Here is a 27392-nt window from a genome sequence, read left to right on the forward strand (position 1 = left end):
AGTCAGAGAGGAAACTCCGTTAAGGTCAGCGGGAGAGTGAAGAGCAGAACGCGCTGCGTCCAGACGCACGGGGCTGCTACTGGTCCCGGGAGGAGACAGGACAGTGTCCCTGCACCGAGCGATCCCACTACCAAGCGACAAGAAAAATCAAAGAAGTCTACACCCGAGCGCGGCGGGAAAGCAGGACAGAGGGCATCCAGCGTCCCGAATCACAACTGGGAGCGCCGAGGCGGTTCCCGCATGAGATGAAAGTCACCTGGAACAGCTAACCTCTCTGCCAGTGGCTCGGCGCACAGAGATCTGTGGATCCGCCACCTATGATCATCTGCGCCCCGCCAGCCAGTCCTGATCGCACCCAGCTCGTCCTCCCTCTAGGGCAGGTGGCCCTTACCTGTCGCGGTCCTCGGGTTCCTCTCGGTAGGTCCACGTGTGTCCCAGCGCCAGGAGTAGCAGCAGCGGCCCCAGGCTCTTGCCCAGCTGCCTCTTGGCTGCTCCTCCCCGGCTCGGAAGAGGCGGCGGCACCATCGGGGAAGCTCGCGGCTTCTTCTCGGCGCCCGAGCTCTCTCCCTGCGCTGTGCCCAGGGAGGCTCCGCGGCCGCAGCCGCCTTCCCCTCTCGCCAGCAGGGGGCGCCGGAGAGCTGGGGCGTTTGCACCACCTGCGTGCCGCGCTCAAACTTGGGGCCAGAGGGGGTGAACCGAGCTTTTCTAAGGGGGGTCTGCCTTGCGGGGCCGGAGGGAGGATGCTGGAGTCCCGGGAATCTCTTCTGGACGATCAGGATCGAGTCACAAACAAGCTGAACTTGACTTCAGGCTGTGCCCTCCTCTCTTCCCTCTTCCTCCCCTGGGAGAGCAGTGCAGAGTTGAGGCAGCCAGGCGCTCCTTTGCATTTTTGCTCCAAGGTCTCAGCCTAGGAGGAGGAGTTGCTGGCTGTCACCAGTGGGAGAGGAGGAGAGGAGCGGGGTTAATAGCTTCCTTCCTGTTGTCAGTTAACTTCCATAAGGAAGGGTCAAGTCAATGTTTGCCTTCTTGCGTGCTTTTCCTCTGTCCCGGTTCTCTCAGAATAGGAGGGAGTGAGCAGGGGCTACAGGGGTCTCCTATATCGCCCTTCCAAACGTGAAATAGCCTAATCAAGAAATCGTGGTCAATCTTCATCCCCTTTTAGAGGGAATTCGGTCGTTCCACTCGTCCACTATCCTTAGTGCGGCGATTTTCTTGGTAAGTGCAGTTCAGGTCAAGTAAGAAGCTCCCAGCTAAGGGTTTTGAACCCAGATGCCTGTACCTAACTGGTACCTTGTAAGAGTATTGACTAGGTTCGTTTCCCCAGCCCGTTCAGGAACGAACAAGGCAGGAAGAGATGCGGGCGCAGCAGGCAGCGATCACTGTACAACGGAAGAAGCACTCGCTCACGCACCCGCAGAGGGCCGACTCCCCACAAGTGCAGATTGTCAGAACCTCTAGGCTGGGGCGGGGGGGGGGGTGAGTCTTGTCTTCCTCCCATCATTTCTGATTGGTCGACTTAAGGGGGGAGAGGTTCACAGACTTAAACAGCTCCAAACTGGAGCATGCCCAGGTGAGCCAGAAGGGCGTCCTTTCTATAGTAGGGGTGGATCTTAATTCTGGGTGATGAAGAAGCCAGGAATTTGCCATCTGGTTGCTTACCCGAGGTCTCTTTCCCTATCTGTCTGTCTGCCTGCTAGAATGTCTGTCTGTTTTGCTTTTCTGGCCTTTCCCTTGCATCTGAAAATACCTTGGGGAAACCATTGAAGACACCAGGGTCCGGGCTTCTGGGGAAGTCACCTGGCACTGCATGGAAGACACAGATGTGCAAATCACAGGTCCATCCACCAGCTAGTTCATGATGCCCTGTTTACCATAACACTAAAAAGAAAGGGACCCCTTTCTTTTGTTTTAAGGTTGTTGCGATGTACTCTCCAGTTCTTGTCCAAGAGAAATTCATAACAGAAATGTGAACCACAAAGGTCAAGAAAGTCACAGCCCCCAAAATAAGAAAAGCAAGGGGTTAAATGAGGAATGACCAACAATAATCGGTTCTGTAGCTCAGGCTACAAGGAGAAGGGACCCTCAGGTGTGCCCATTGGTCAAATAAGTAGGTATTTTTGAGTTATGTAGTAGTCTGGTCTGCTGAGAAATATCACATATAGCATGTACACTCTGTCATTTTAGTAGTAGTGACATCTGGAGTCCTCTGTTGACTGTTTTGTGTCCCTCAAGGGCTTCACCAGTCAGAGTCTTATCTGAGCCTCACAATAACATCCTTATACATTATGCTTGCCACTTTATCCAGGTAGGTTGGTTTTTTTTTTTTTTTCCTACCAAACATTCACAGACATCAAGAACATGAAGCACCCTTGACAGTAACATTCCTGGTACTGCTCGTTCACAGACACAAGCATTCTCAGATGACCATTCTGGGGGCCATAGTGTATCCAGTATAGAACTTGAGAGTGACTTTCATGGAATCACTACCTGGATTCAAATGCATGTAGTCCTTTGGAGGTGAGTGGTCCCTGTTAAACGTTGTGAAACCCTGCTTTCTGGTCTGTACATGGATGAGCTGCAGGAGTCTATCTTTAGAGGTATTATGACGAAGTGAGTCCTGTAAAATATCTCTTAAGTGTTCTCTAGATGTTAACTCCTCGTCTTCAGCACAAGCTTTTCGTTGCACAGACAGACTTTTTTTTTTTTTTTTACTTTTCAATGTGTGTGTTTTTAATTTCTAGACAGATAGGCGCCTATTTACAACAGTTATTTGGGTTCACCTTTGTTTTTAGAATTATTTATTTTACGTATATGAGTAGCTGTCTTCAAACACACTAGAAGAGGGCATCGGATCCCATTACAGATGGTTGTGAGCCACCATGTGGTTGCTGGGAATTGAATTCAGGACCTCTGGAAGAGCAGTCAGCGCTCTTAACTGCTGAGCCATTTCTCCAGCCCAGTTATTTTGGGTTCTTGAGGCTAGACCTTGATGAACACATGAAAAATAAACCTATCCTGAGCTTATGGCACACTGGATTGACCTAAACTGGGCCATAGAAGTGTCGGATGCCATCTTGGAAGAGACAGAGCCAAGCTGCAGCTAGGGGTTACATTTTTATTTTCTCACCAATGCCTCTGTTTTATATTTCCCCCTGTTGCATCAGAGATGCTGTGCTACAAGCAGTAGACCATGAAGTGGGAGAACAGTCTTCTCCTGTACGCAATAGCACTTACTAAGCCATGTGTATAGGCAAGCTGCTTTTCAAGAAAGGTGAAAAATGCCAAAAAGACAAAGGCAGCCAGATGTGATGGTGCACTCATGTAATTCCTGCCTTTGGGGGACTGAAGCAGAAGGATGGAGAGTTTGAGGCCAACCTGGGCTATGTCATCAGTTCTAGACTAGCCTGAGCTACCTGTAGAGTGAAACTCTGTCTCAAATATAGAACCCCAAACAATAACAACAATAAACAAAGAAAAGGCCAAAGGTAAAGACAGAACCATGTCAGCTATATGAACTAAGCTGGTGTCAGAGCCTGTGCTGATAAACCACCTCTTGGCCCCAAACACTCAGTGTCTGTGAAGACGAGTGTCCTGAGAAGATGCCAGCCAAGCACACAGTCCATCCACATTGGCCTGGGGAAGAATGTCAGAGTATGTAATCAGAACATTTCTGCAAGCGAAGAGCTGTAGCTAAGACCATTCAAACACACTTTCCTTGCATGCCTGAAACTTGTCTAGCTTGGTGTGTGCTGGGCTCAGTGGAGGGAGCATATGGACAGCCATATATGAATAGCAATCTGTGAAATGTGAAGCTGTCCCGCCAAAGCTGAGCCTGCCTTTGTGCAGCCTGTAGCCTGTGTGGCAGTTGTCAGAACTGAGTTTTCGAGTGGCAGGAAGCTCAGGAGTTTGAGGGTTTTTTGCTCCTCAGATTCGTACTCTTTCCATCTCCCTACACAACTCAAGATTTGCCCCATCCCCTCATCTCCAAACAGCTGGCATGAGAGAACATGCCCATAGTCTCCTACCCAGGAGTGTCGTGGAGATTAATGATAGGGACCTCACATACCTTGGAGAAAATTGTGTGCTTGTTCCTTTCAGTACGCCATTTGGCAGTGTTTCCCATAAAGACCTGTCAGCTGCCCTGAAAGAAACCAGAGAGGGAAGAGTTATACAATTTACCATGTCCTAGGGGGGCTGGGCTGTAAGGGAGCTTGAGAGTACAGTGGGTCATGGACCAGGAGGAGCAGGTATCTTAGCAGCAAGGCTGAAAGTGTTCTGGGAGCCAGTGAGGTAACTGGCTACAGAATAAAGAGGCCAGCGCTCTAAAAGTGGGGTCGGGAGAGGAAAGCTAGGCAGAGCACACTCTTTGAATAGAAGCTGTGGTTGTCAGTTTTCAAGCATTCTAACATCTTATGAGGACAAAACTAAAATAGAATTAGAAATGGAGAGTCGCTAATGAAGATGCATTCCTACAAAGGATAGAACACCACTGTTGGATAGATTTGTGTGCAGTGTGTGCACATTCTATGCATACATGCTCCAGAGCCACTCAGAGAAGCTCAGGCAAGGAAAAGTCAGGACTGGGAATGAAGCTGGATAGATTCTGACCAGTAGACTGTAAGCGCAGAGGCCCCGGCCCTGCATCAGATCAGATCACAACTCAGCTCTTGGACCCTAAGAAGTCAAGTCAGGATTTTTACCTGATAGGTTATAAAAGTCAAGGAAAAGAAACACTTATAAATTTGGTTTTTCATGAAAGGGAGGTCGGGAGGTGGTGGCATATGCCTTTAATCCAAGTACTTGGGAGGCAGGTTCTATGAGTTCAAGGCCAGCCTGGTTTACAGAATGAGTTCTAGGACAGCTAGGACTGTTAAACAGAGAAACCCTATCTTGAAAAACAAATAGATAGGTGGGTGGATGGAGAGGGAGAGGGAGAGGGAGAGGGGAGAGAGGGAGAGGGGAAAGGGGGAGGGAGAGAGAGAGAGAAGAAAAATGACAGGGCTGAAAAGAAAATGACATGGCTCTTGAGATAAAGGCACTTTTGCTCTTCAAGCCTGGAGACCTGAGTTTGTTCCCCAGAACCCACATAAAGGTGCAAGGAGAGAACGCACTCCACAAAGTTGTCTACTGACCTCCATCCATCCAGAGACACAGTAATAATAAATAAAATTTAATTTAAAAATAATGGAACACACACACACACACACACTAACTGGTCTCCCTGAAACAGCAAGAATGACCTAACTCTCAGGTGGAGGCTCTTTCCTAGAAACAAGGCAGAATTAAAAGAAAGAAAGCTAAGTTCACCATGTACTGTGTGAGCTATTGGCATAGGATGAGGTGTCACTAGGATAAGCGCATTGCCCAAAGAGCTATCTTATAGTTTCAGTTTTGATTGACATGCAGCCAGGTCTGCTTAGAGAATTTGGGTTACGCCTTAAAAGTGTAAAAGGGTTCTTGTCTATGTGCCATTGTGAGGGATTGCTTGGGGCAAGAACAGCCAGAACATACTTAATACTGAAGCCCTGGTCTGGGGTGTGTTCATTCTCTCCGCACTAAGCCAGCCTTGGTTTTAACTTGCATGAGGCTCTGAAAGTTTACTGAAGCGCTAAGCCTGGATTCTTCTCCAAAAATAGGAAAAAAAAAAAATACCAGCTTCCTCTATCCATGATAGAACCAATTGCTGGCCAAATCTGAAGTAAAATGTTAAAAAGATGAATTAGGCCACAAGAAAAAAATTATTAATTTGTAGACACCAAAAAAAAATTAAAAAGAAAAACCAATCATGCCTTGGTTTTCAGAATATTAAGAACAGTTATTCATGTGTCAATACTTGTTCTTGAATGTATCCATGCACACAACACAGAGGTATACACACATGCACATATACTCTGTTCAGTCTCATGTCTAGGAGCCCAAAGCTGCTTCCACAGGAAGCACATCCAGGAGTTGGCGGACTCTCTGACCTGTCAGAGCTATAGGGTCAGACCTAGGAGTTTGGGCTGGAGAAGTGTGTTCTCACTGCTGCAGTCTGCAACTCTTTTCCCCGCTGATAGTGGGTGCAGCATGCATAGGGTGAGGGTGACTCTTTATCCTGCTGTCACCATAAGTATAAACAAGAAGTAAGGAGCCAACAGCAGAGACGTGCAGTAAAATCCCTGATTTTCTAGAAAACAATGTTAGCATCACACCAGGATCTACCATGCCAAGGCCAACATCACTGTTTCCTTCTTACACCACTGATGCCCTTCACGTTCTTTCACTAATGAAAGACAGAAGGATTTGACACTTACTGAGCCCTACAAGGTTCTTGAAGTATCAGAGCAATTGGACAGGTAATAAGAACACTGACATAAAGTTTTCCTATCTGAGGGGTTGAGAAAGCATCATCATTAGTAGACTGGTTGCCTAGTGTGCATGAAGTCTCAGGTTTAATCCCTCACACTGCAAAAAACAGTCACTGTTGCCTACCTCTGAAATCTATGCATGTGCAAGGTAAAGGCTTGAGAAGCAGGCTTTCAAGGTCATCCTTGGCTATAAGACAAGTTCAAGGCCAGCCTGGACTACATGAGAACCCATTTCAAACTAAAAACACAAAACTTTTTTGATATGAGTCAACATATCCACCCCTTTCACCATGTTCCCAGGGATTGAACCTAGTACCTTGCTCGTGGTAGGCAAGTATATTACCACTGAGCTATGTTACCAGTCCACCAAGACATCTATAGTAGATTAAGTATAACTGTAGGAGTTGGAGAGCTAACCCAGCCATTAAGAGTGATTGCTATTCAATCGTGAGGACCAGACTTGAAAATACAAGTACCCACATCAAGTGACTTATAAGCATCTGTCACTCCAAAGGACTATATGTCCCCTTGGGGCTTCCACAGACAATCACACATATATGTGACTATATATTCACCCTGAAATATAGAAAAATAGTATTATTAATATTATATACCTATAAAAGTCATACCAGTACAGTATGCATAGTTACTACAGAGTAAAATACTGTCTCCTTCTGGATGTGGAATTGACATTGCTTCTGTTTAAAAAACAAACAAAAATTCTCGGAGACATGGGATCATGGATGGGAAGACTCTTGACCTACAACTCAGATCTGCACAGGCTTCTGCATCCTGCTCTCTGTGTGACCCTGATCACCTTGTGTAAGCCCCCCGAGACTCGATTTATCCATAAATACCAATTCACTGTCCAGCTCAGCATTGTTGAAAAAACTAAAGAGGGTGCATATTAATCCTGTGATAGCAGAGTTCATAAATGAAACCCAATCTTATCTTTGTCATGTTCTCAGCCCAACTGACTTGCCTAATCAGCTTCATACAAGAATTTGCTCTGTCAAACATGGACAGAGACTCCCTGTCACAGCACTGCCTAATCTAAGTAGCAGAATTGACACTGATGTCATTATCAGATCGCACAGATTACTTACGGCCCTGAGTAAGTTGAGCACAGTAATAGTTACTAGAAAACAGAATGCAATGCCTCCCCTTTGAGAATAGCTGTGCTTCTGAGCTCCATCTGCCAGAGTTCTGCTTATTACAAATCAAATCATGGTTCAAGGAATGCTAGTTTAACCCATCTGTGACCAGTACCATGCCCAGTGTCTCCAGTATCAAAGACTGAACCTAGAACCTCATGCATGACTAAGCAAGAGCACTACCCCTGATCCAGCTCCAGCTCCAGCCCTAGGAAACTCTTTTTCACATCTACCCGCTAATGCTTTCTGCATTATTTTAGCTTTGGGATGGGTGGAGGATTAAGGCCCAGGCCTCATGCACACTGTTCACCTGCTCCACTTCTGAGCTGTGCCCAGCTGTTGAGCACTTCTGGTTGGAAGACACATAGAATGTTATGGCAATGTAAAGGGCCTATCCAAGGAGTCCTCTGTCTTCCAGAAGACTGTGCTTAAAGGAAACACAGAAGCTGGGACTGTTGGCTCGGGTTTGGAATCTCAGCTATTCTGCAGGCTGAGCCAGAAGGATTGCAACTCCAAGGCCAGCTTGGGCTGCTGACTGAGTTCAAGGCCGTCCTGGGAACTTAGTGTCTCCCTAGGAAAAATAAAAAAGAGGGCTATGGATAGATCCCACTGCTGTAGCACTTGCCTGACATACCCAAGGCTCTAGGTTCAACCCCACTCTGGTATCTCCAAACAAATCAAAATAATGTTTTAAAACATAGCAGTTCACGCTGTGTAGAAGAAAATCTTCGGGGGTGGGTATGGGGGACTTTTGGGATAGCATTGAAAATGTAAACGAGGAAAATACCTAATAAAAAATAAATTAAAAAAAATAAAATGTAGTATTGAAAGCGGAAAAAAAAAAGAAAGAAAAAAATCTTCGCATTCATGTTGAAGGTTGTCTAGTGGAGCATCAGACTTCTTAGCAAAATGGAGGCCTGTATATACTGCATTCCTGGAAGCTGTTAAGAGGGGATGATAATTTTAAAAGAATTTGGCAAGAAGAAGAGTAACAACAAATAGTTCTGGAGGACTTGGTGATGTAGATCTGTGTGCTTAGCAAGTCTTACCTCATTTAATCCTTGTCGAAGTCTTATGTCTCTGGCTTGATTGCTTCCTGCATGGCAGAGGTGAGGGAGCCGAGGCTGTGGTTTTAATTACATGTCTGAGACATAGGGCTATGAAGAGGATGTGGGTTCTACACACTATGATCTCAACCTTACACTAATGTACTTCCTGGGAAAATGAGCCGAGGGCGTGGTTTGCTCATATTCCCTGTTTGCCTGGGGGGAAAACGTCCAGCCTTGTGGCCATGAGCCTGAGAATCTGCTCTGCCTCCTGTGGCTCTGTATTATCCACCTGGCCTGGCTATTTTCTCACCTGTGTGTCCCACATCTCTTGGAAGCAGAGCTGAGCTGTATCTGAGGGGCTGGCCTTCTGAGAAAGGCAACCTGATTGGTTAGGGAGTACTGGCTGCTGAAGAATTGAGATCAGGTTTCAATGCACTTGAACTATAGGTGCTTTGGCAATGGACCCTCCCTGTCCCACCCTTGACACCACCACCCACCCCCGCCCGAAAAAAAGATGATGACAGACCTAGAACTCTCCCCAAAAGCAGAGAGATTATAAAAGCAGCCAGGACAGCAGTTTTGTAAAAAGAAAGCCCCCCCCCCAAAAAAAAAATTACCTTGAACATTTCAGAGTCTGGTGTACTCCGTAGAATCTCTTCAGTTTAGAAGCTGAGAAATTCGCAAAGGAAGGTGAGCAGCCAAAACCAAACTTGAGTATAGATGATAACTTTGACACACACTCTATCCCCCTCTGATGGTTTGTATGTGCTCAGCCCTGGGAGTGGCACTATTAGAAAGTGTGGCCCTGTTGGAGTAGGTATGGCCCTGTTGGAGTAGGTGTGTCACTGGGTGTGGGCTTTAAGACCCTCATCCTAGCTGCCTGGAAGCCAGTCTTCTCCTAGCAGCCTTCAGATGAAGATGTAGAACTCTCAGCTCCTCCTGTGTCATGCCTGCCTGGATGCTGCCATGTTCCTGCCTTGATGATAATAGACAGAACCTCATTTGATTTGGCCTCCTCTAGTCCTTATCTTTACCAACAGTGCAGAAGCCCAAAGGAATGCCAGATAAAGTAATCAGACTTCGATAACCCTGCCCATTGGTGTGCATCCATCTTTGCTCGCATGATGAGGGGTGGAGGGGGTGGGGACGTCTTTACCTTCTTTCTGCTTCAGAAATGTTTAGACCTGAGTGTGTCTCTCAGAGATATTTACTGTCTCAAACTTCTGGTGAGCATTGCCATCATTAATCAGAAAGTGAGCTGAGCCCTATGGAAGTTTCTTTCAGCGCCAGCATTTATCTGTGGTATAATTATAATGAGCCCGAAAGTCATGTGTAGGCAATTTGACGTGGATTTGGCATTAGCATCTTCACACAAGGACAGAAGACTGATGGGCCCTGACCCTAGATGTCAGTAACCCACCATTGAACCCTCCCAGTGTCCCAGCCTCAGGCAGAGCCAGCTCAAGCTGCCATCACCCTTTGGACAGTGGTTCCTCATGTCCACTGGGGGTCTTTCTTCTCATTGTCTGCTTGTCTCTCTACCCATTCTCCATCATCGATCATCTTAGAAGTTATCCCTTGTGCCGTTAGATACTCTCAAATCTTCTAGCTCTAACTTTTACTGTCTATTTTGTTTTGTTTTCTGATCTTTACTTCTGCTACTTTCCCTTGAAGCATAGTCCCCACCACCACCACCCAGTGAATTTCTCTCTCTAAATCACTGGTTAGCAACTGGGGGATAATTTTCCTAACAGTGGAGATCTGATGATCTCTGGAGGCATCGGTTGCTATCTTACAGGGATAGAAAAGATGCCTTTACGTCAGGCATCTCGTAGGTAGAAATAGGATGTTCAGTCTCCGGCCGTACCAAGAGCTGCCTCTTGCACACACACTGGGGAAGCTGCTGCATGATGTCAGTGGAGCTGAGTTTGAGAAGTCCTTTAATCACCCCACTCCTCTGCATCTAGACTCTTATCGCCTGTTTCTGATTCCTGGTCCTTTAAGGCTTTTCCTTGCAAGCCCTCCCTTTTATCTTTGCTTCCATTTATCTGGCTTCTTCTGCCTCCTGTCTGTCCTCTAGCTCCTGTCTCCCTTAGGCCCCCTTCTTGGTCTGATCACCCCTGTGAGGTTTCTCCTTGTCTTTCTGCCTTTGTTTTCAAGGCTTAGTTCAGCAACTCCCTTATCTCTCTGTTGTCCTGGAGTGACCTCGGGAGCAGAGAAAATATTTTTCTTAGAACTCTGTTTATTTTGCAAGTTTTCACAAATCCAAAGCAGCTCGAAAGCTCCATGCTTCTGGTTTCAAAGTCTCAAGCAGGTCCCATGGGGCTGACCTGTGCGACTGCCTAGCCCTGGACTCTGATCCCCACTCTGCCTTGGTTCTTCAGCCATGTCTCCTCTGCTCACCTGCTGTTCGCAGCAGAGGCTGCTCTGTCTTCTTCATGACATCAATGGGCATGTGTGGTTGACACTGATTGGCATGGTAGCACCATCTCTTCTCCCACTGGGAGATGGGGAAGCAATAGTTGTCCCCAGCCTTCATTCATTCTTTAGGAAAAGTGGCGAAGGTTGACCAGATGGCTAAGCACAGCTGAGGGTTGCAGTGACTGAAGTGAATGAGACACAAGTCAGTTTCTCTCTCGTTCTAAGTCTTCATTGACTTGACTGGCTCTGGAATCACCTGGGAGATGCATTTTTTTAAGGATTTTTCCAGTGGCATTTAACAGAGAAGAACAACACTGAATATGTGTAAGAATAAAAAGGGGGAAGGGAGGAATCACCCATCTTTGGCGTGACACCATATGACTGTCACCCTTGTGCTCTGGGTGCCACACCTTCTTTGCCGTGAGACACTGTATCTCAAATACAATAAACAAAACAGCAAAATAAAGCCTTTCCTCCTCGAGCTGCTTTTGTTTGTTATGGTTTTCATGGCAACCAGGAAAGGACACTAATAGGGAAACTGGACCACAAATTCTAGTAGAGAGAAAATCATCGAAAGTAACCATGCCCACATCAGTTCTGTCTCCAAGAGGTTAGGGATATGGAGCTAGGAAGAGCAAACCTGTCTTCTACTGTGGCTGAAACAAGTTACAAGCAGAACTTTCTTGGTGCTGGAAAGTGCTATGCCTGCTACCAGAGGAAAAAAACATAACAAACCACCAGTCTTACACAAATGTGAACTTCAAGAGCTACAACAGTGACTGGCCTGGCAAGACAAGCTCACTAATGCAATGGTGGCCCAAATGTTGTGAGAGTGAACAACTGCTTTCTGATTAGACTTCAGGCCCACTTCACAGAATGAAACCCATAGCTGGTACCAATATTGGGGGCAAAAACATGTGGCTAGCCAGGTCAAATACCCTAGAAGGGGAAATAGTAACTGGAAAGAAAACTACTTTTATTCTGCTAAATAGATATAGTAGATATCAATTCCTAATGGCTTATCATACCCATAGATTAACGCATCTCTCAACCCTGACCAGAGGTGCTTCTATTAGCAGTAGTTGATGATTAACAGGGAGACCAGCAACTGGCCAAGGTTCAGAGACAAGAGACTTCAGAATGTTCAGCCTTAAATGAAATATATATATATATATATATATATATATATATATATATATACCATACCAGTGCTTCCAAAGGCCCGGGGATCATTATAAAACAGAGAACAGAAAGAGTGTGAGAGCCAGAGTGTAGATGACTACAGGGGAGAAGTATATTCTGGACACAGCAAAGGAGCTTTGCATGTGAATTCGCAGTGGTTGTGATGATATCCCCCAAGACTTGTGTCAGCCAAATCAAAACAGCATGGAGAGGAGACAGGGCTTGAAGTCCCACTCCTAGGCAAGGAGCTAGCTTTTGCTAGCTGCTGGGAGAGGGAATGTTAGTTTTCTCTAAGAATGTGGAGACCCTGTTAAGTTAACTGTTCTTTATAGAAGAACAGTTATAGAAGGCCTTTATAGAAGGCCACACATCCAAGAAAACTTGGGCAGCAAAAAGTGGCCTTGGTAGAAAAAAGGGAGAGGGACTTGGGGGAAAGAAGAAGAGAGTGGATCTGGAAAGAGTTTGGTGATGAAGATACATTGTACAGAGTTCTCTGAGAACTAAAAGAAGGGTATAAAAATGAAACAAGTTTCCACCAGCTTAGGAGGTAATTAAACCAATTGGTTAGTTTACAGTTCTACAAGTCAGCCGTCTAAAATTAGTCTCATAGGGTGCATGATTGGGTGACTGGTGGACCAAGTAAGAGAAAGGCAGGGAAAGAGAAAAACACTTGCCCAGCCTTCCATGGCTGGGTGCAGGGTGGAAAAGACAAGTTTCTTTTAGGTCGAGTCCTGTCAGGTCATCATTATACGGAAGTATCTACTCACCAGACCTCTATGGAGATGTAGCCAATGGCCTTTGAGCCCCGTATTCACCCAGCCCCATTGTGCAGCTTTTCCAATCTGATCTGGCCTTTCAGTATTAGATCCTGGTTTGTATGTCTCTAGATGGTGCACTGGCTAGTATTATGTCACCTTGGTGCAAGCTACAGTCAACAGAGAGGAAGAGGCCTCAATGGAGAAACTATCTTCATAAGATCCAGCTGTAAAGCACTTCTCTTTCTTCCTTTCTTCCTTTCTTTATATTGATTGTGAGTTTCACACCATGCACCCCAATCCCACTCATGCCCCATCCCCCTGCCCTCTGCCTTTGCAACCTCTCCCCACCAAAAGAAAAATCTTTTGTGGAAGCTGTAGTATGTCACAGTGAGTCCCACAGTATACTGTTTTGTCCACACTTCTTTGCTTGCAAATGTTCATTGCAATGAGTCATTAGTCTGGTTCAAGGCCTCTGGCTTCTGCTAGACTATCAATACCAGATCTTCACTGGGACTCCTCTTAGATATCCTCTTGTTGCCCTATGTCATGGAGATCCTGCAGCTTTAAATCTGTAGGACCAGCCCCTTCATACTCCAGCAGTATAGGGATGGGGTAGATGTTGGGGTGAACCAACTCAAAGCCCTGAATGTGGGTCTGGACCTGGGTGGTAACTGAGCTGATCAACCCACCAGCTGTTGCATAGGGCAAGATCTCTTTAACTTAGGGGCCCAAAGTTTCACACAGGGATAAATTGCTACCAGTGACAACTAACAACATGGGGCTCAGGGTTCAGATTTTCACGTCAGATGACCCAGCCAGTCACAATAGCCATGCCTTCCTCCAAACTTTATATGAGGACTAACTGATAAGATGCTTTGAATACACTTAGAACAGCCCTGTCATGCGATAAAGACTTGATTGTGGAGAATAGAGAGATGGCTCCGGAGTTAAGAACACATTTGGCTTTTGCAAAGGACCTGGGTTCGATTCCAAGCCCCCAAGTAATGGCTCACAACCATCTAAAGCCCCAGTTCTAGGAAATCTAACATGCACCTACATGGATGTGAGGAAAATATTAATACACAAAAGTAAATAAATAAATCTTTAAACAAAAACCTATTTGACTGTGGTTAATCTTCTCACTGTTAGGAGCTGCACTGTAAGCAAAGACATTGCCTCGCTGTGCTTCGAAATATTTCCAAGAACATGTTTTGTGGGGGCAAGTTTTATTTTATCTCCCAAGCCACAGTTCATCATCGAGAGAAAGAAAGCAAGCAGGAACCTGAGCAGAGATCATGGAAGATTCGGTTGGCCAGGTGGCTCTCCAAGGGTAGCTTGCTTTCTTATACAGCCTTTGGCTTTTTAACCAGGGGTAACACCACCCACATTGGGCTGGTTCCTCCTACAATATTAATCATGAAGATGGCCTACGGACATCCCCAGAGGCCAGCATGAAGGAGGAGGCTCCTCAGTGGCGGTTCCTTCTTCCTTCCCAGGGGACTCTGGTTTCTGTCCAGTTGTCTTTGAGAGAACCAAAGGGCCCATCTCCTGTTGCACGGGGAAGAGGGTGAACATGTGAAGATGTAAAGGTTGGAATTTCTAGAGAGTTTGTGTAGTTTGTCATGCTGTCATCACAGGCAATGGTGGAGTGCTCCGGGGAGCACGGAGAGGGTCTGCCGGGAAGAGCTTGGTAAGTGGGGAAGAGTACTACGGGGCCTCCAGGATCACTACTGCCCTCCATGTTATTTTTCTGAAAACTCTGAGGTGATGACTTTCAATGAAACAAAGCGGTCCTGAAAGAAGTTTCTTTATCAGCCATTTTCTGTCAGTTTTGGCAAGGTGGCTCTGCAGGTAAAGGTACTGGTCATTAAGCCTGATGAGCCTGGGACACACCTGGTGGATGGAGAGAATTGACTTCTACTCTTTCCTATGACTTCTACATATATGTCATGGTACATGTGCACACATACATATAAATACACATATTAAAATTTTTGAAAGAAAGAAGCAAAAGAATGAAAGAAAGAGGGAGGGAGAAAGAAAAGACAGAAGGAAGGGAGGGAGGAAGGAAGGAAGGAAGGAAGGAAGGAAGGAAGGAAGGAAGGAAGGAAGGAAGGAAGGAAATTTGTACCCCAAAAGGAAAGGGCCAGGAAACATATTCAGTTTCCTAGAAGCATCTGAGCTGAGGTTTGCTTGCTCCCTAGTGTTGACAAAGTGATCACTTCAAATGCATAAGTGAAGGGCTAAACAGTGGGGACCCACTCCACGGAGGCCAGCACAGAGGAGAAGTCAGTCTCCCAATCAGCAGTTGCTGCAGCCTCGCCCTCCTATCTAGGATGCCTCCTTTACAGATGAACTGTGAAGTGAGGTGATCCAGTCAGACACCAGTGCAGCTTAGCAAAATCACAAGAATCCGGGCATACCATGTGACTTCCCCTCCCCTAACACCAGCATGAAAGATCAGCATTCGAACAAGACCACAGTGACCAGAGATTCCTGCATTTGACCCAACACATAAATCCCTGTGGCTCTGGGGGCCACTGGGGGCCACTGTGACAGCTCCAGAGTTCCAACTTCATGTCTTTCTCACAGCTTGCAAACACACTCACAATGTTCAACCAAGTCTCAAAAAAAAGGGGCCAAGGGATTCAAACGACCTAAACTAGCTCCTTTCTTGGGCAACCTATTTTCTTTCCCTTAAGGCCAAATACTTGTTCTCCAGTCTGTAAATAGTTAATAAATTGAGGTCTGCCGAATAGCATTATAACCACAGGAAACCACCCACGGTGACATCAAGTGAGCTCTCTGGGGATGAATGTGCCTGTGAACAAAGGAAAGTGCCCTTCTCGATGACAGGCATCACCTCAACTCAGGGAAACTGGCAGCTGGGGCGTGTCACACCCTGTTGAGGGGGTGATGGTGTCTCTCCTGCCTTGACTTCTCTGAAATACGAGGTCAAGAGCTACAACAAGCAAACAGGAGAATTGTCTGTAGATCTTTAATGCTGCTCCTGTGAGAGGAACTTTGGTATAGAAAAATATCCCATGTTAGAAAGAGATGTATCCTCCCTGGAATCAAACCGAGTTCAAAACGCATTGCAAATCCTCTTCCAAGCTTTTACTGTTCTGTTTTCCTAGAAGAGGAGCCTCTTCCCCTACAGAGGTCTGGATGTCCCCAAAGACCATTATCTCGCTTGTGATATGCCTTCTCCTGCCAGGGTGAGGATTACCCTTCCCATTCCTCATGCTCTGGGAAGTTAGTGTAAGAAGGTCCCATCTTCTAGATAAGGACGTACAGACCTAGGAAGGATAACTACTTTGAGTGGTGGATCCGGGACTGAAAGCAAGCCATCTGCTCCAGGAACACCCAGGGCCAGCTTCTACACTATCTGAATGCCTCCTTTAGTCTCCTATCTGAAAAGGCCCTTCAGCAGGATCACTGTCCAGGCACTGTAGAAATCTCCCTTAGACCTCTCAATAGAATTTCACTGTTAGGTCTTGATACCCTCAAGCCCACAGGCATCTTGCAGTGGGCTGAGTCACCAACTGAGCAGCCTATGCTTTGCCTCAAATAAGTTCTGGATTCCCCCCAAAAAAGAAGGAAATGGCCTAAAGTTCATTCAACACGTGTCCTTCAGAGGTTTCTTGCCACTCAAAATAAATTAGCCCAGTGGGGGTGATTCATGGCACCAAGGTTCAAAAGGCTGTCCCTACATGACCAGAGAACTTTGTCAAGCTCGGTGGTCACAGGCTATGTACATAATTACAGGCAGCCATCTTGGAGATTCCTAGAGCTGAGAGATCTCGGGGGCAAACGGAAATGGATGGCCACAAGCATTTTCACAATTACAACAGACTCACACACACATGGAAGTGAGGGATGTGCATGTAAACAAAGCCGGTCTGAGTTAAATATTTAAGAGCAAGTGTTTATAGTGAATTGTGGAATAGCCAGGGCTTATAGTTAGGCCCTGTCTCAAAAATCAAAAGATAAAAATAAACAACAAAAAAGACACACAAAAAAAAATCTAGAAGGAACCTTATATGCACCTTTTAATATTCTACACAGGCCTTTTGCACTATGTGTTTCCAATGAATAGTTGTTGCACAATGAAGGAAACCAACTTATTTGGTGCATTGTGGCCTTTGTTGTTTAGGATATATGCTCCCTAATTGTTATATGTCTCCATCTTCACCGTGATTAAAGAAGATCAAATTATATGAAGCTATCTGCAAAAGCTCCCTCTGATTTCTTACCTCCATCATAGTATTAGCAGTAAGGGAGACTAGCTGTTCTGGGTATAAAAGTGGAGGGATCAGGTACAGTGCTCTCACTCAGCTAATCTCACCTCTACTAGGGCCACCCCCACCCCCAGTTATACTGGAGGCCTGCACTGGCTGGTTTTCTGTTTCAACTTGACACAAGCTGGAGTTATCACAGAGAAAGGAGCCTCCCTTGAGGAAATGCCTCCATGAGATCCATTTTCTCAATTAGTGATCAAGGCTGGGAGGGCCCAGCCCATTGTGAGTGGTGCCATCCCTGGGATGGTGGTCCTGGGTTCTATAAGAAAGCAAGCTGAGCAAGGCAGGGGAAGCAAGCCAGTAAGCAGCATGGCTTCTGCATCAGCTCCTGCCTCGAAGTTCTTACCCTGTGTGAGTTCCCACCCTGTGTGAGTTCCTATCCTGACTTTCTTTGGTGATGAACAGCAAAGTGTAAGTATAAGTTCCTTCACTACTTGCTTCTTGGTCATGATATTTTATACAGGAATAGAAACCCTGACTAAGACAAGGCCATAATACAGGCAACTGTACTGCCCTGTCTTTTGGGGTTTTCCCATTTTAGTCTTTGCTATCAACTCAGCCTGTGGAAGTTTCAGACTACAGCTGAGAAAGAAACACACAGACAGCAGAAGTTTGAGTGGGTATGAAGTTGCCCTAAGACTAAAGACTTAACAGAATTCTGGAAATAGAGATGTGAGGAAATGATAGTGTGGACATAGTTAAGAGTTTGTGCCATACTAATCAAAGTAGCTCAGAGGAAGAACTTTCAATGTTCTTATCACCAAGAAATAATAAATGTTTAAGATGATTGATAGCTCAAATATTCTACATTGATTGACTCGTGTCTTCATATTTGTGCAAAAAAAAATTACACTGTCTTTTATGGATCAATTAAAAATATAAAGAAATGGGTAAGCTAGGCCAAGGACTGACCACAACTGGAGAAGAAGCTGGGAAAGCCAATTCACTGGATAGGCAAAGAGCTGAGCATAGACACAGAGATAAGGGGCCATAGCACACAGCCGAGGATTACACAAAGTAGGGACTGAACCCTGTCTCTGATTCTGGATCAGTTGTCATGGCCCAGCCAGCACTGGTTCTGCCGAGAGCTTGTGGGTTTCTAGACCCTTCTGGAAGCTCTCCTTGAAGCTGTTTGCTGTTCAGCTGCCTCACTGGATATTCTGAGTCTAGGGGCAGGAAAGGAAATAGAATTAAAAATCTATCAGTGGCTTTCCGAATTGGCACAGTTCCACTAGAAGCCTGAGTGGGGGAGGACTTTGGAAGGGAGGGCTTAATGAGGTGTTGTGATTGTTGGAGGTGACCTGTCCCCCCACTGGGAAGTTACTGTAATCCAGACGAGGTCTGCCAGAGGTGATGGTGAGCACCATGGGGGAGCACGGATGGAGAGGGAGGCTCCTGGGCTCCTGGGCTCTGGGGCTCTGGGGTGACTGTCTGTCCAGGCTGCAACTCTTCTTGGGCTTGCCACTTCTCATCTTCAAAGATGGAAGTAACCCATAGAACATTTGCCTTCTCCCATCCCTCAGGGTCAACAAGAGGCTGAATGTCATCCTCTGTCCTGCACAGAACTTTAGCTGACAGGCTCAGCAAAGCTGTTTAGAGGTGTTCTGAAGCAATCCTTTCTCATCTCCCCATCTAGGAATGCAATCCAAAGGTTTCCTAACACTTCATATAATTCAGTTGTGAGAGCCAGATGATCTTCCCTTTCCTTTTGTTTTTAGAGATTGTATTGTGCGTGTGTGTATAATATGTTTTCAGAGCAAAGCGGAGAGAAACACTGATTCTCACAGCAGCTCCCTGGCACGGGGTTAAACCTCGGCAGTGGGACCTGAGACGCCTGTTTTCGCAGTTTCCAGAGCTGGCTAAGGTTGCTTCTGCTTACTCATCTTCCTTGAGGCTCCCAAATGTTTTCCTGGAATATGCTCATGGGGGGTGGGGGGGTGTCTGGGGATGTTATTTATAATCACACATAATCCTCACGCTCATACAGACCACATGTAGACTTGCTTTGTCCAGGAGAGTAACAACCTATGTGAGCAGGAAGGAATGCTAGGACCTTCTGAGTATGGGCTAAAGGATGGTGGACTCGTGACACAGATGAGCCTCTGCCTGTCCTTCAGAAGATGAAGCTCAGTGCAGACCCAACCTTCAGTAGCATCGTGACAGAGTGCCTCTTTTAGCATCTTTCCTCTTTTATGGCCCACACAGCAGAAATCTCCCTTTGTATTGTTGGTAAATTATGAAATGATCGCGGGCTGACATGTAGCTGTAGTCTGTCTTCAGAAAAGACAGAAGAAATAATTTAAGGTTGTAATTTAAAATGATCCAAACATAGGAATAATTCCAGCACAGATTCTGGAGTTAGCCATTGTTCCTACTGATGTGATGACACCAGCCTGCGGCCACGGGCCGGCAGCTTAACCTAGCTGTCTTCTCATTTTCCAGACAGAAGGAAGAACAATTCCCACTGCATGTGGCCATGTGATGTTGGATAATACACAGGAATCCTATACATAGGCTACTAGGTAGGTATAGAAAATATGCTCAGTGGGTAAAGTGCTGCACAAATGTACTGATCTGAGCTCGGATTTCCCAGAACCCACATACAGCTGGATTTGGAAGTGCCTAACCCCAGGGTTCCTCCCTCTGGTGAGGTGAAAGGTGGAGACACAGGATCCCTAGAAGTTTACAGACCAGCCAGTGATGGCAAACTAGAAATCTTGTTTCAAAAAATATGGAAGGTAAGAACCAACATTTGAGGTTGCTTCTGAACTACAGATGTGACATGGCACGTAGGCCGTGGCGTGTAAAAGCACCCACATGAACGTGCAAAGAGCAGACGTCCTAAGCGAATGTATATTGTTGACATGCCCACAGCCAGGTCAAGGACATCGATGTCTCAAATCCATAGGAATTAGTAAATCCTTCCTTAGGTGAGGCTCAAAGGCAAAGGCAAAGCTCCCCTCTGGTCCAGTGTAAGCATTTAGGAGCTATCGACCAGAGTGAGCAAAACCTAGGAAGTGAGGGTCTTCCTCCAGGATGGCACCCCCCCCCCAGAGGTTCCAAGTTGTTGCATAGCTGGCACTGGTCCAGCAGGGGGAGCAGTGCCCACCTTATTCCAGTTTTTCTGTATTGTGTGTCTGTGTGTCTGTCCTTTTTACATTCCCTCATTGCTCCAGTCAGGTCAATCCCTAAGTGATGCTGGACTTGGCAGAAAAGAAAACATCAGTAACTCTATGCCTGTTTCTGTGTGTCCTTGTGACTACAGACATTATGTATAATACCAACCCTTCAGGACAAGGAAGATCACTTGTCTCTGTCTTGGTCAGTGTTCTATTCCTGCAATGAGATACCATTGCCACAGCAGCTCTTATAAGGGAAAGCATTTAAGTGAGCTGACTTATGGTTTCAGAGGGTTTGGTCCATTATCGTCATGGCAGAGAAGATGACAGCATGACGAGGTTGGAGAAGTAGCTGAAAGTTCTACATTTAGTCCCACAGGCAGCAGAGACATCTAAAACCTCAAAGCCTACTCCTCTTCCACACTTCTTCCAACAAGGTCACACCTCCTTATCCTTCCCAAACTCTGCCACTCTCTGCTGACTCAGCATCTAAATATATGAGCTTATGGGGAGCATTTTTATTCAAACCACCACACTCTCCATGTTATTTTTTTTTCAGAATATGGAATCAAGGCAATTAACTGAACAGCATTCAAACAGTGCCCTAACTTCTACTGACAAGCAAAGAGGTCAACACAGAAAGACACTCTGCCCTCTCATGTGTAAGAATTGTCTTACCGGGCTGGAGAGATGGCTCAGTGGTTAAGAGCACTGACTGTTCTTCCAGAGGTCCTGAGTTCAATTCCCAGCAACCACATGGTGGCTCACAACCATCTGTAATGGGATCCAATGCACTCTTCTAGTGTGTGTCTGAAGACAGCTGCAGTGTACTCATATAAATAAAAAATAAATAAATCTTAAAAAGAAAAAAGAAAAGAAAAGAAAGCAAAGAAGCCTCTTAGCTATGTGTCAACACCAAGCTTGTCCTAGGGGGGTTTTCTGAAAGTTTTCTTTTTTAACTTAATTAATCAATGTATTTGAATACACCGTCACTGTCTTCAGACACACCAAAGAGGGCATCGGATCCCATTACAGATGGTTGTGAGGCACCACGTGGTTGCTGGGAATTGAACTCAGGACCTGGGAAGAGCAGTCAGTGCTTTTAACTGCTGAGCCATCTTTATAACCCCCACGAGTTAGCCTTTTCAACATACTACAGGTCCCTTGCTGCAGGAGCGTTCTACAAGCAGAGATGCTCAGAGAACACATGCAAAGCTCAGCTTCAGACCACATCTGTCTGTAATTGATTTGTTAGCTGACAATCAATTAACCAGTGATCTCTGGGGTTTGTATAAATATTTCTGAAAGTTCAGAATACTCAATAACTTCTTATCAAGAATGATATGAAGAGAAAATGCCAGAAAGTCCAGGGTTAGAATATACTCTTTGATGACTAGGGACTTTGAGAGTTGACCTGCAGTTGAAATACACTGGGCAAACTTTTCTAAACAAAGCCCAATCTGGGAAATATCTTCTTCCCTTTTGGCTCGTTTGGAATAAAAATTGGCTCAATTAACAGACAATGTACAATGTGTTAGAGAAACTGGGCTTTAATGGTTATAGCTGCCTGTGTTATACAGTGCCATGACACTGGCTTTTATCAGTGATGTTAAAAGGCAGAGAAGATCTAAATCTTACAATGTGCAAAACACAGTAATCAATGTAAGAGGTTATCTTTTTTGATGTCATGGTCATCATATGCAGATGCTACACTCTCAGGATGTTGATGTGAAGTTCTTGAAGTTTGGAATTCGAACAGAATTTGGGTTGGTGAGTAACCAAAGGGAACTTTCCATCATTGTGTTAATTAAAGCCATCCCAGAAGTGCAGGGACATGCTTTGGTTATTTATTCATTGTTTCCAGCTAAGCACTGGGAACAAATGCCCAGACAGGCTTTTGGAGTCAAAGGATGTTATCTTCTACTTCCTTGTGTTTCCTTCAGAAAGACATGTGGACACCTTAGTATCTTTGTATGGAAACGTCTATGGAGATAGGGCCATTGCAGATGGAATTAGTTAAAACCAAGTGTCACTGGGGTATGATGGAACCTGAAGAGAGTTGACTGGTGCCTTCATAGGGAGAAGGAAAAACACACAAGGAGGCATAGCCTTGTGTCAACCTTGGCAGATTGCAGAAAAGAAGGAACAAGGACTGGAGTCTAGGGAGATAGCTTACTGCAGGCCAGACAGACAGGAGGGACAGCATTCTCTTCCCCCAACAAACACAGAAACGCTAGGCAAGTATGGTAGCCTGCCTGGAATCTCAGCATTCCCTTGGGAGACAGAGATAATGGTCTCCAGGTAATCCTGAAAGTCCTAGGTTCAGTTAGGGACCCTGCCCCAGTAAAGAGAGTGGAGGACAGTCAAGAGGCCAGGTCAATGTCTGGCCTCTACATACATGTGCACACGTGTACGCTACAGATATGTGTGTGTGTGTGTGTGTGTGTGTGTGTGTGTGTGTGTGTGCATGTGTGTGTGCATGCTCCAGTGAATATGTTTGCCCCCCACACATACACCTAGGAGAAGAAATGCCAAGGACTGAAGCGGCAAGGGGGAATTGTCCCTTACCACTTTCACAGGAACATGTTCCTGCTGAGAGTTTGGCTTCAGACTCCCACTTGCTTCGCTGTAAGCTGGCGACCTTCTGTGTTGTTTTAAACTGTTAACTGTGGCCCTTTTTCAGGCAGCCCCAGGAAGCAAATCCCCCCCCCCCCCGGTCTGCACACTTCTTTTAACTCTTATCAATGTCAGTTTGCAGCAAGCGAGTGAGAGGCTGGTAAACATTCAGAGCTTAATCCCTAAACAGCCTGCAACTGCTTACACTTTGAACCCCATCCACATAAGCACCGCCACATCTCAAGTGGTCAAGCAGAGGTCTACAAACACGCGTCTCTGTAGAACACCGTACATGGGCCCCCCGAAGAACTTTCAACGGAAAGCTTTGCCCTCATGAGCTCCCAAACTTCTTGATTTAAAGCTGTAATATGTCTGTTGATCTGTTTGATCACCAAACAGAGCATTTATCATCCTGTCAGTTCTTAGACCAAAAAAAAAAAAAAAAAAAAAAAAAAAATCACTGCAAAGTATCGCTGGATAACATAAATTACTTTAAATTCCAAGATAATAAGGTACAAACGTTTAAAGAACTATGTGATTTTTTTTTTGTTGGCACGTATGAATTCTGGCCCCTATCTCATTATCCTTACTAGACATGGCTGTCTCCACTACATTTTTACTAGTGAAAGTATGTAGCATATATTCCCATTATCTTTAATTGTTTTCTTAATTATTTTAAAGATATGTATTACAAAGGGTTGGAGATGGGCAAATGGTGCCAACAAAATTGACCTGGGTAATGAGATCAAGGTCTGATGCATATTAGATTATCTGACTGCTGTTAACATTTTGTTTATAAAATACATCTTATACAGAGTCCAATTATTGCTTCTATGTACATAGTTCTTGGGTCATCCGTTGGGGCCTGGGCAAACTACCAGTGGCCACTCTTCCAAAAAAAAAAAAAGTGACTCTCCCTGTCACAGCAGCCATCCATACCCAATAGCTCCTACAAAGGATATAAAGATAGAAAGGAGGCGTGTGACAGAGAGGCCAGAGGCAACTGGAAGGAGGGAGTGGATGTGAATATGATTAAGAGACATTGTATCTTGTATATCATTTTCAAAGCACATATTAAAATCAAATCAAATTAAATATAGACGTACTTCTTTATTGTATGGGAATTGCTGAATCTGCATTTTGGTGGGGTAAGGGGGATGAGCTGTAGGGAGAACACAGGTTACCCTATGTTGATGGAATAGCCGCAGCTTTCTAGCCATGCCTCACCTTGACTTATTCTCCTTTATAAAGCAACAACCTTGACCGGAGTAACTCCATGTTAAATGAAAGGGCCAAGAAAGAATGGACTCTAGCTATAGCTTGTTCACACGAGCACGCAGCCACCATGTGTCAGCACAGTAGTAGATACAAACTGATGAAGAATTTGCGTCACTAGGGACACCTGCGAGGACAACAGCTACCACCAGAAACACCAAACACATGGGCTTCTCTGTCACTATGAAGGAGACTCCAAGACCAAAATGTGGCGGGAACACTAACTCGTCACCTGTCCTCTTGTCAGAGCCTTGTTCTGAAAAACTGCCACAGTGGAGGAAGGGCTCTTACCTCTATCCTCGGGTTCCTACCTATGACATCCAGCCAACTTCTTATGGACCCTCGAAGCAGCCTGCCACCTGGACCTGGTATCTCTGCAGCTGAGCATCTCTGCCTCTGGAGTTACTTTTTTTGTTGTTGTTTACTTATTCACTTTATATCCTGTTCATTGCCACACTCCTAGTCACCAATCCCTGACACACTATTAATGATACTCTGTTACGCTTACAGACAGGAGTCTAGCATGGCTGTCCTCTGAGAGGCCCCAACTGCCAACTGACTCAGACAGAGGCATGTAGTTACTTCTTATCCAGTCCCCAGCAGACTCACCTTACTCCTGTGTCTGCCTCCAGCTTCAAGAACTCTTCTCTGAACTCTAAAGATTCTTTAACCCTTTCCTGGCAATTTTCTGTCTCTCTCTGTCTGACTGCCTGTCTGCCTGTCTGTTTGTCTCTCACACACTCTCTCTCACATACATGGTGTATGAAGTATATATTTTTAATTTTTAAATTTTTATTTATTATGTGCACATGTATGTATGTATGTATGTACGTATGTATGTGGGTGAAGGTGTACAAATGCCACAGTATTCATGTGGAGGTTAGAGGTCAAATTGTAGGAGTCATCTCTCCCCTTGCACCACAGAGGGTCGGAAATTGAAATCAAGTCATCAGATTCAGCAACAAATACCTACCCATGCTAGTCCATGGAGTACAGTATATGATTGAAGAATTAACATTAATTATTAAAATTAGAATCATAGAACCTGTGGCTGCTAACAGGCAAATATCAAGTGAAATTGCAATTCCTTGGCAAGTTAAGTCAACAAAACTGACATAGCTTCTTCAATGGTTATTTGATAAATAAATTCTGACATCATGGAAAGAAACAAATATGCATAGCTATGTTTCTGCCATAACACACCCATGACACATGCATGTGACTCTGCAGAGGTAATTTTCCATTGAGCCATGCTGGCTAGACCATGTGACTTATTTGGGGCTGTGATGTAGGAAGAAGTGTGTGTCCCATTTGGGAGTCTTGGCTTTAAGATGCTCAACCTGAGGGACCAGGGATGCAGCTCTGTGGGTAAAGTGAAAACCCAGTATGGATGAAGTGCTGGGTTTGTCCCCCAGCACACAGGAAAAAACAAAAGACAAAAAATAACCATGCCTGGTGGTGTCTGCTCCCTGTACATCTGTACATCCGCAGGACGCATCTGTACGTCCGCAGGACCTTTCAGGAACAGCTGGTGTGTCTTCAGTGAAAGAACACACATGAGCAGATCCAAATCCAAGTCCAAAGAAGAGCTGAGCCCCGTAAGACCTGCTGCCTGAAACAGGGCTATCTGCTGGGTCCAACCTGAAGCCACCATTTAATCATCCCGAAGCATGAAAGTAGATGTCTATTGATGAAAGAGCTGGAGTTTAGGTGATTTGCTAGACAGCAAATCTAACTGTGAAAATGCCATTGAGAAAGGAAGGCCCCAGGACTGGGCTGGATAAATGATAGCTCACGTGTAAATTCCACTGCAGTTAAACACATTGCTAGACTTGCATTACTCCTGAATCTTCATGATTAGCATATGGCCCTAAATGGGGGGTTCACAGCAACCAGAGAGGATGCTAAAGCTACTCATGAGACTGCACTGTTCTTTCTTTGGATCAGGGTTCCAGCTTCAGCACCGTAGGCACCGGGAGCCACATCCTTTCTGTGGAAGCTGTCTGGTGTATCATAAGACATTTAGCAGAACCCACCCACTCTATCTACTCGGTGACAGAAGAGCCCGCCCCCACAGCAGTTGTCATAATCAAAAAATGCTTGCAGGCATTTCTAACTATTCCTGCAGGGAATTGTAGTCCTCAGTTCATGCTTTTGTTGTCCTTCTGATCTTGGAAGCTAAGCAGGGCCAGGCCTGGTTAATACTTGGATGGGAGAATTGTGTTCTTATGGGAAACTGGAATTTAGTTTGGTTAAGTCAAATATACAATAGTAGACATCATCTGGCTGTATTTTAAGATCTAGTCATATAATAATTTAGCCTCTACTACAAATAAAAAGATCTGGAATACAATCCTAACTACCCAAATAGCTGATGCTTATGGTTTAAAAAAAAAAGTAAATATGTCCTTATTGATGGCTGTGGGAAAACCCAAAGGTTATTATTATTTTGGCAGACAGACATCCTCAGTTGATCTGCACCTACTCTGATGTTGGGCAATGCCTTCCTTGTTACACACGTCAACAGACAGCTTAGTGGGATAGGTGATACCATGGACATTGTTTCTAAGACACAGCCTCATAGCCAGCTTAACACTCAATAAAAATGAGCCGGGACTAGCCAATTCTTAAGCATAAAGTGAGGAACTTCAAATACCACCTTTCTCCAGGATTCCATTTCTATCGAAGGATGAAGCAAAGCTTTCATTTCCTGGAAGTTTATGTGCTTTGGTAGGAATGCGAGCAAATGCCAGTTTAGTGTAAAAGCTGACTATGGGACATGTGTTTAAAATAAATGTCAGAAACATCTTGTATTCGTGATTGTAACCCCCTCAGCCTATCAGATACATCTGAACTACCTTAACCCCAAAATTTTCTGTTATTAAATTTTCAAATCCATATGAGTTTGGGATCTCTCATTAAAATTATTTGAACCTCATTTTCCTAATCTGTGAAACAAGAAGATTCAATTAGATAGTTTCTGTATTTTGACCTATATTGATAGTTCATTTTGGGGCACAGTACTAGCCCACACAACAGAAAAGCCATGCGGTACTGGGGAATTCCTTACAATGATATTTGATGGTCATGGTTGATGGTGATTTGCCTAAGGTTATTACAGAGGGCAGAGAAAGAGCCCGACACTGCTAGAACAATTACTTCCATTTTAC

The 27392-nt window shown here is 45.1% G+C and overlaps 1 protein-coding gene and 1 long non-coding RNA gene across 2 annotated transcripts in view; one reads left to right on the forward strand and one right to left on the reverse strand.

Moving 5' to 3' along the window:
- Positions 1 to 1403, reverse strand: part of Ccbe1 (collagen and calcium binding EGF domains 1) — a 233194-nt gene extending 231791 nt beyond the window's left edge. Inside the window, exon 1 of the mRNA XM_021151000.2 lies at positions 392 to 1403. Within this exon, the coding sequence (XP_021006659.1) occupies positions 392 to 525 (134 nt within the window). The 5' untranslated portion in view covers positions 526 to 1403. The remainder of the gene's footprint in view (positions 1 to 391) is intronic.
- LOC110284990 lies at positions 47 to 27119 on the forward strand. The gene is made up of 4 exons (XR_002377009.1): positions 47 to 417; positions 19655 to 19734; positions 24344 to 24590; positions 25735 to 27119. It is a non-coding gene; the product is annotated as an uncharacterized LOC110284990 (long non-coding RNA).
- Positions 27120 to 27392: the final 273 nt, after the last annotated feature.

Source organism: Mus caroli, chromosome 18 (assembly GCF_900094665.2).
Source record: "Mus caroli chromosome 18, CAROLI_EIJ_v1.1, whole genome shotgun sequence".
Taxonomy (NCBI): Eukaryota; Metazoa; Chordata; class Mammalia; order Rodentia; family Muridae; genus Mus; species Mus caroli.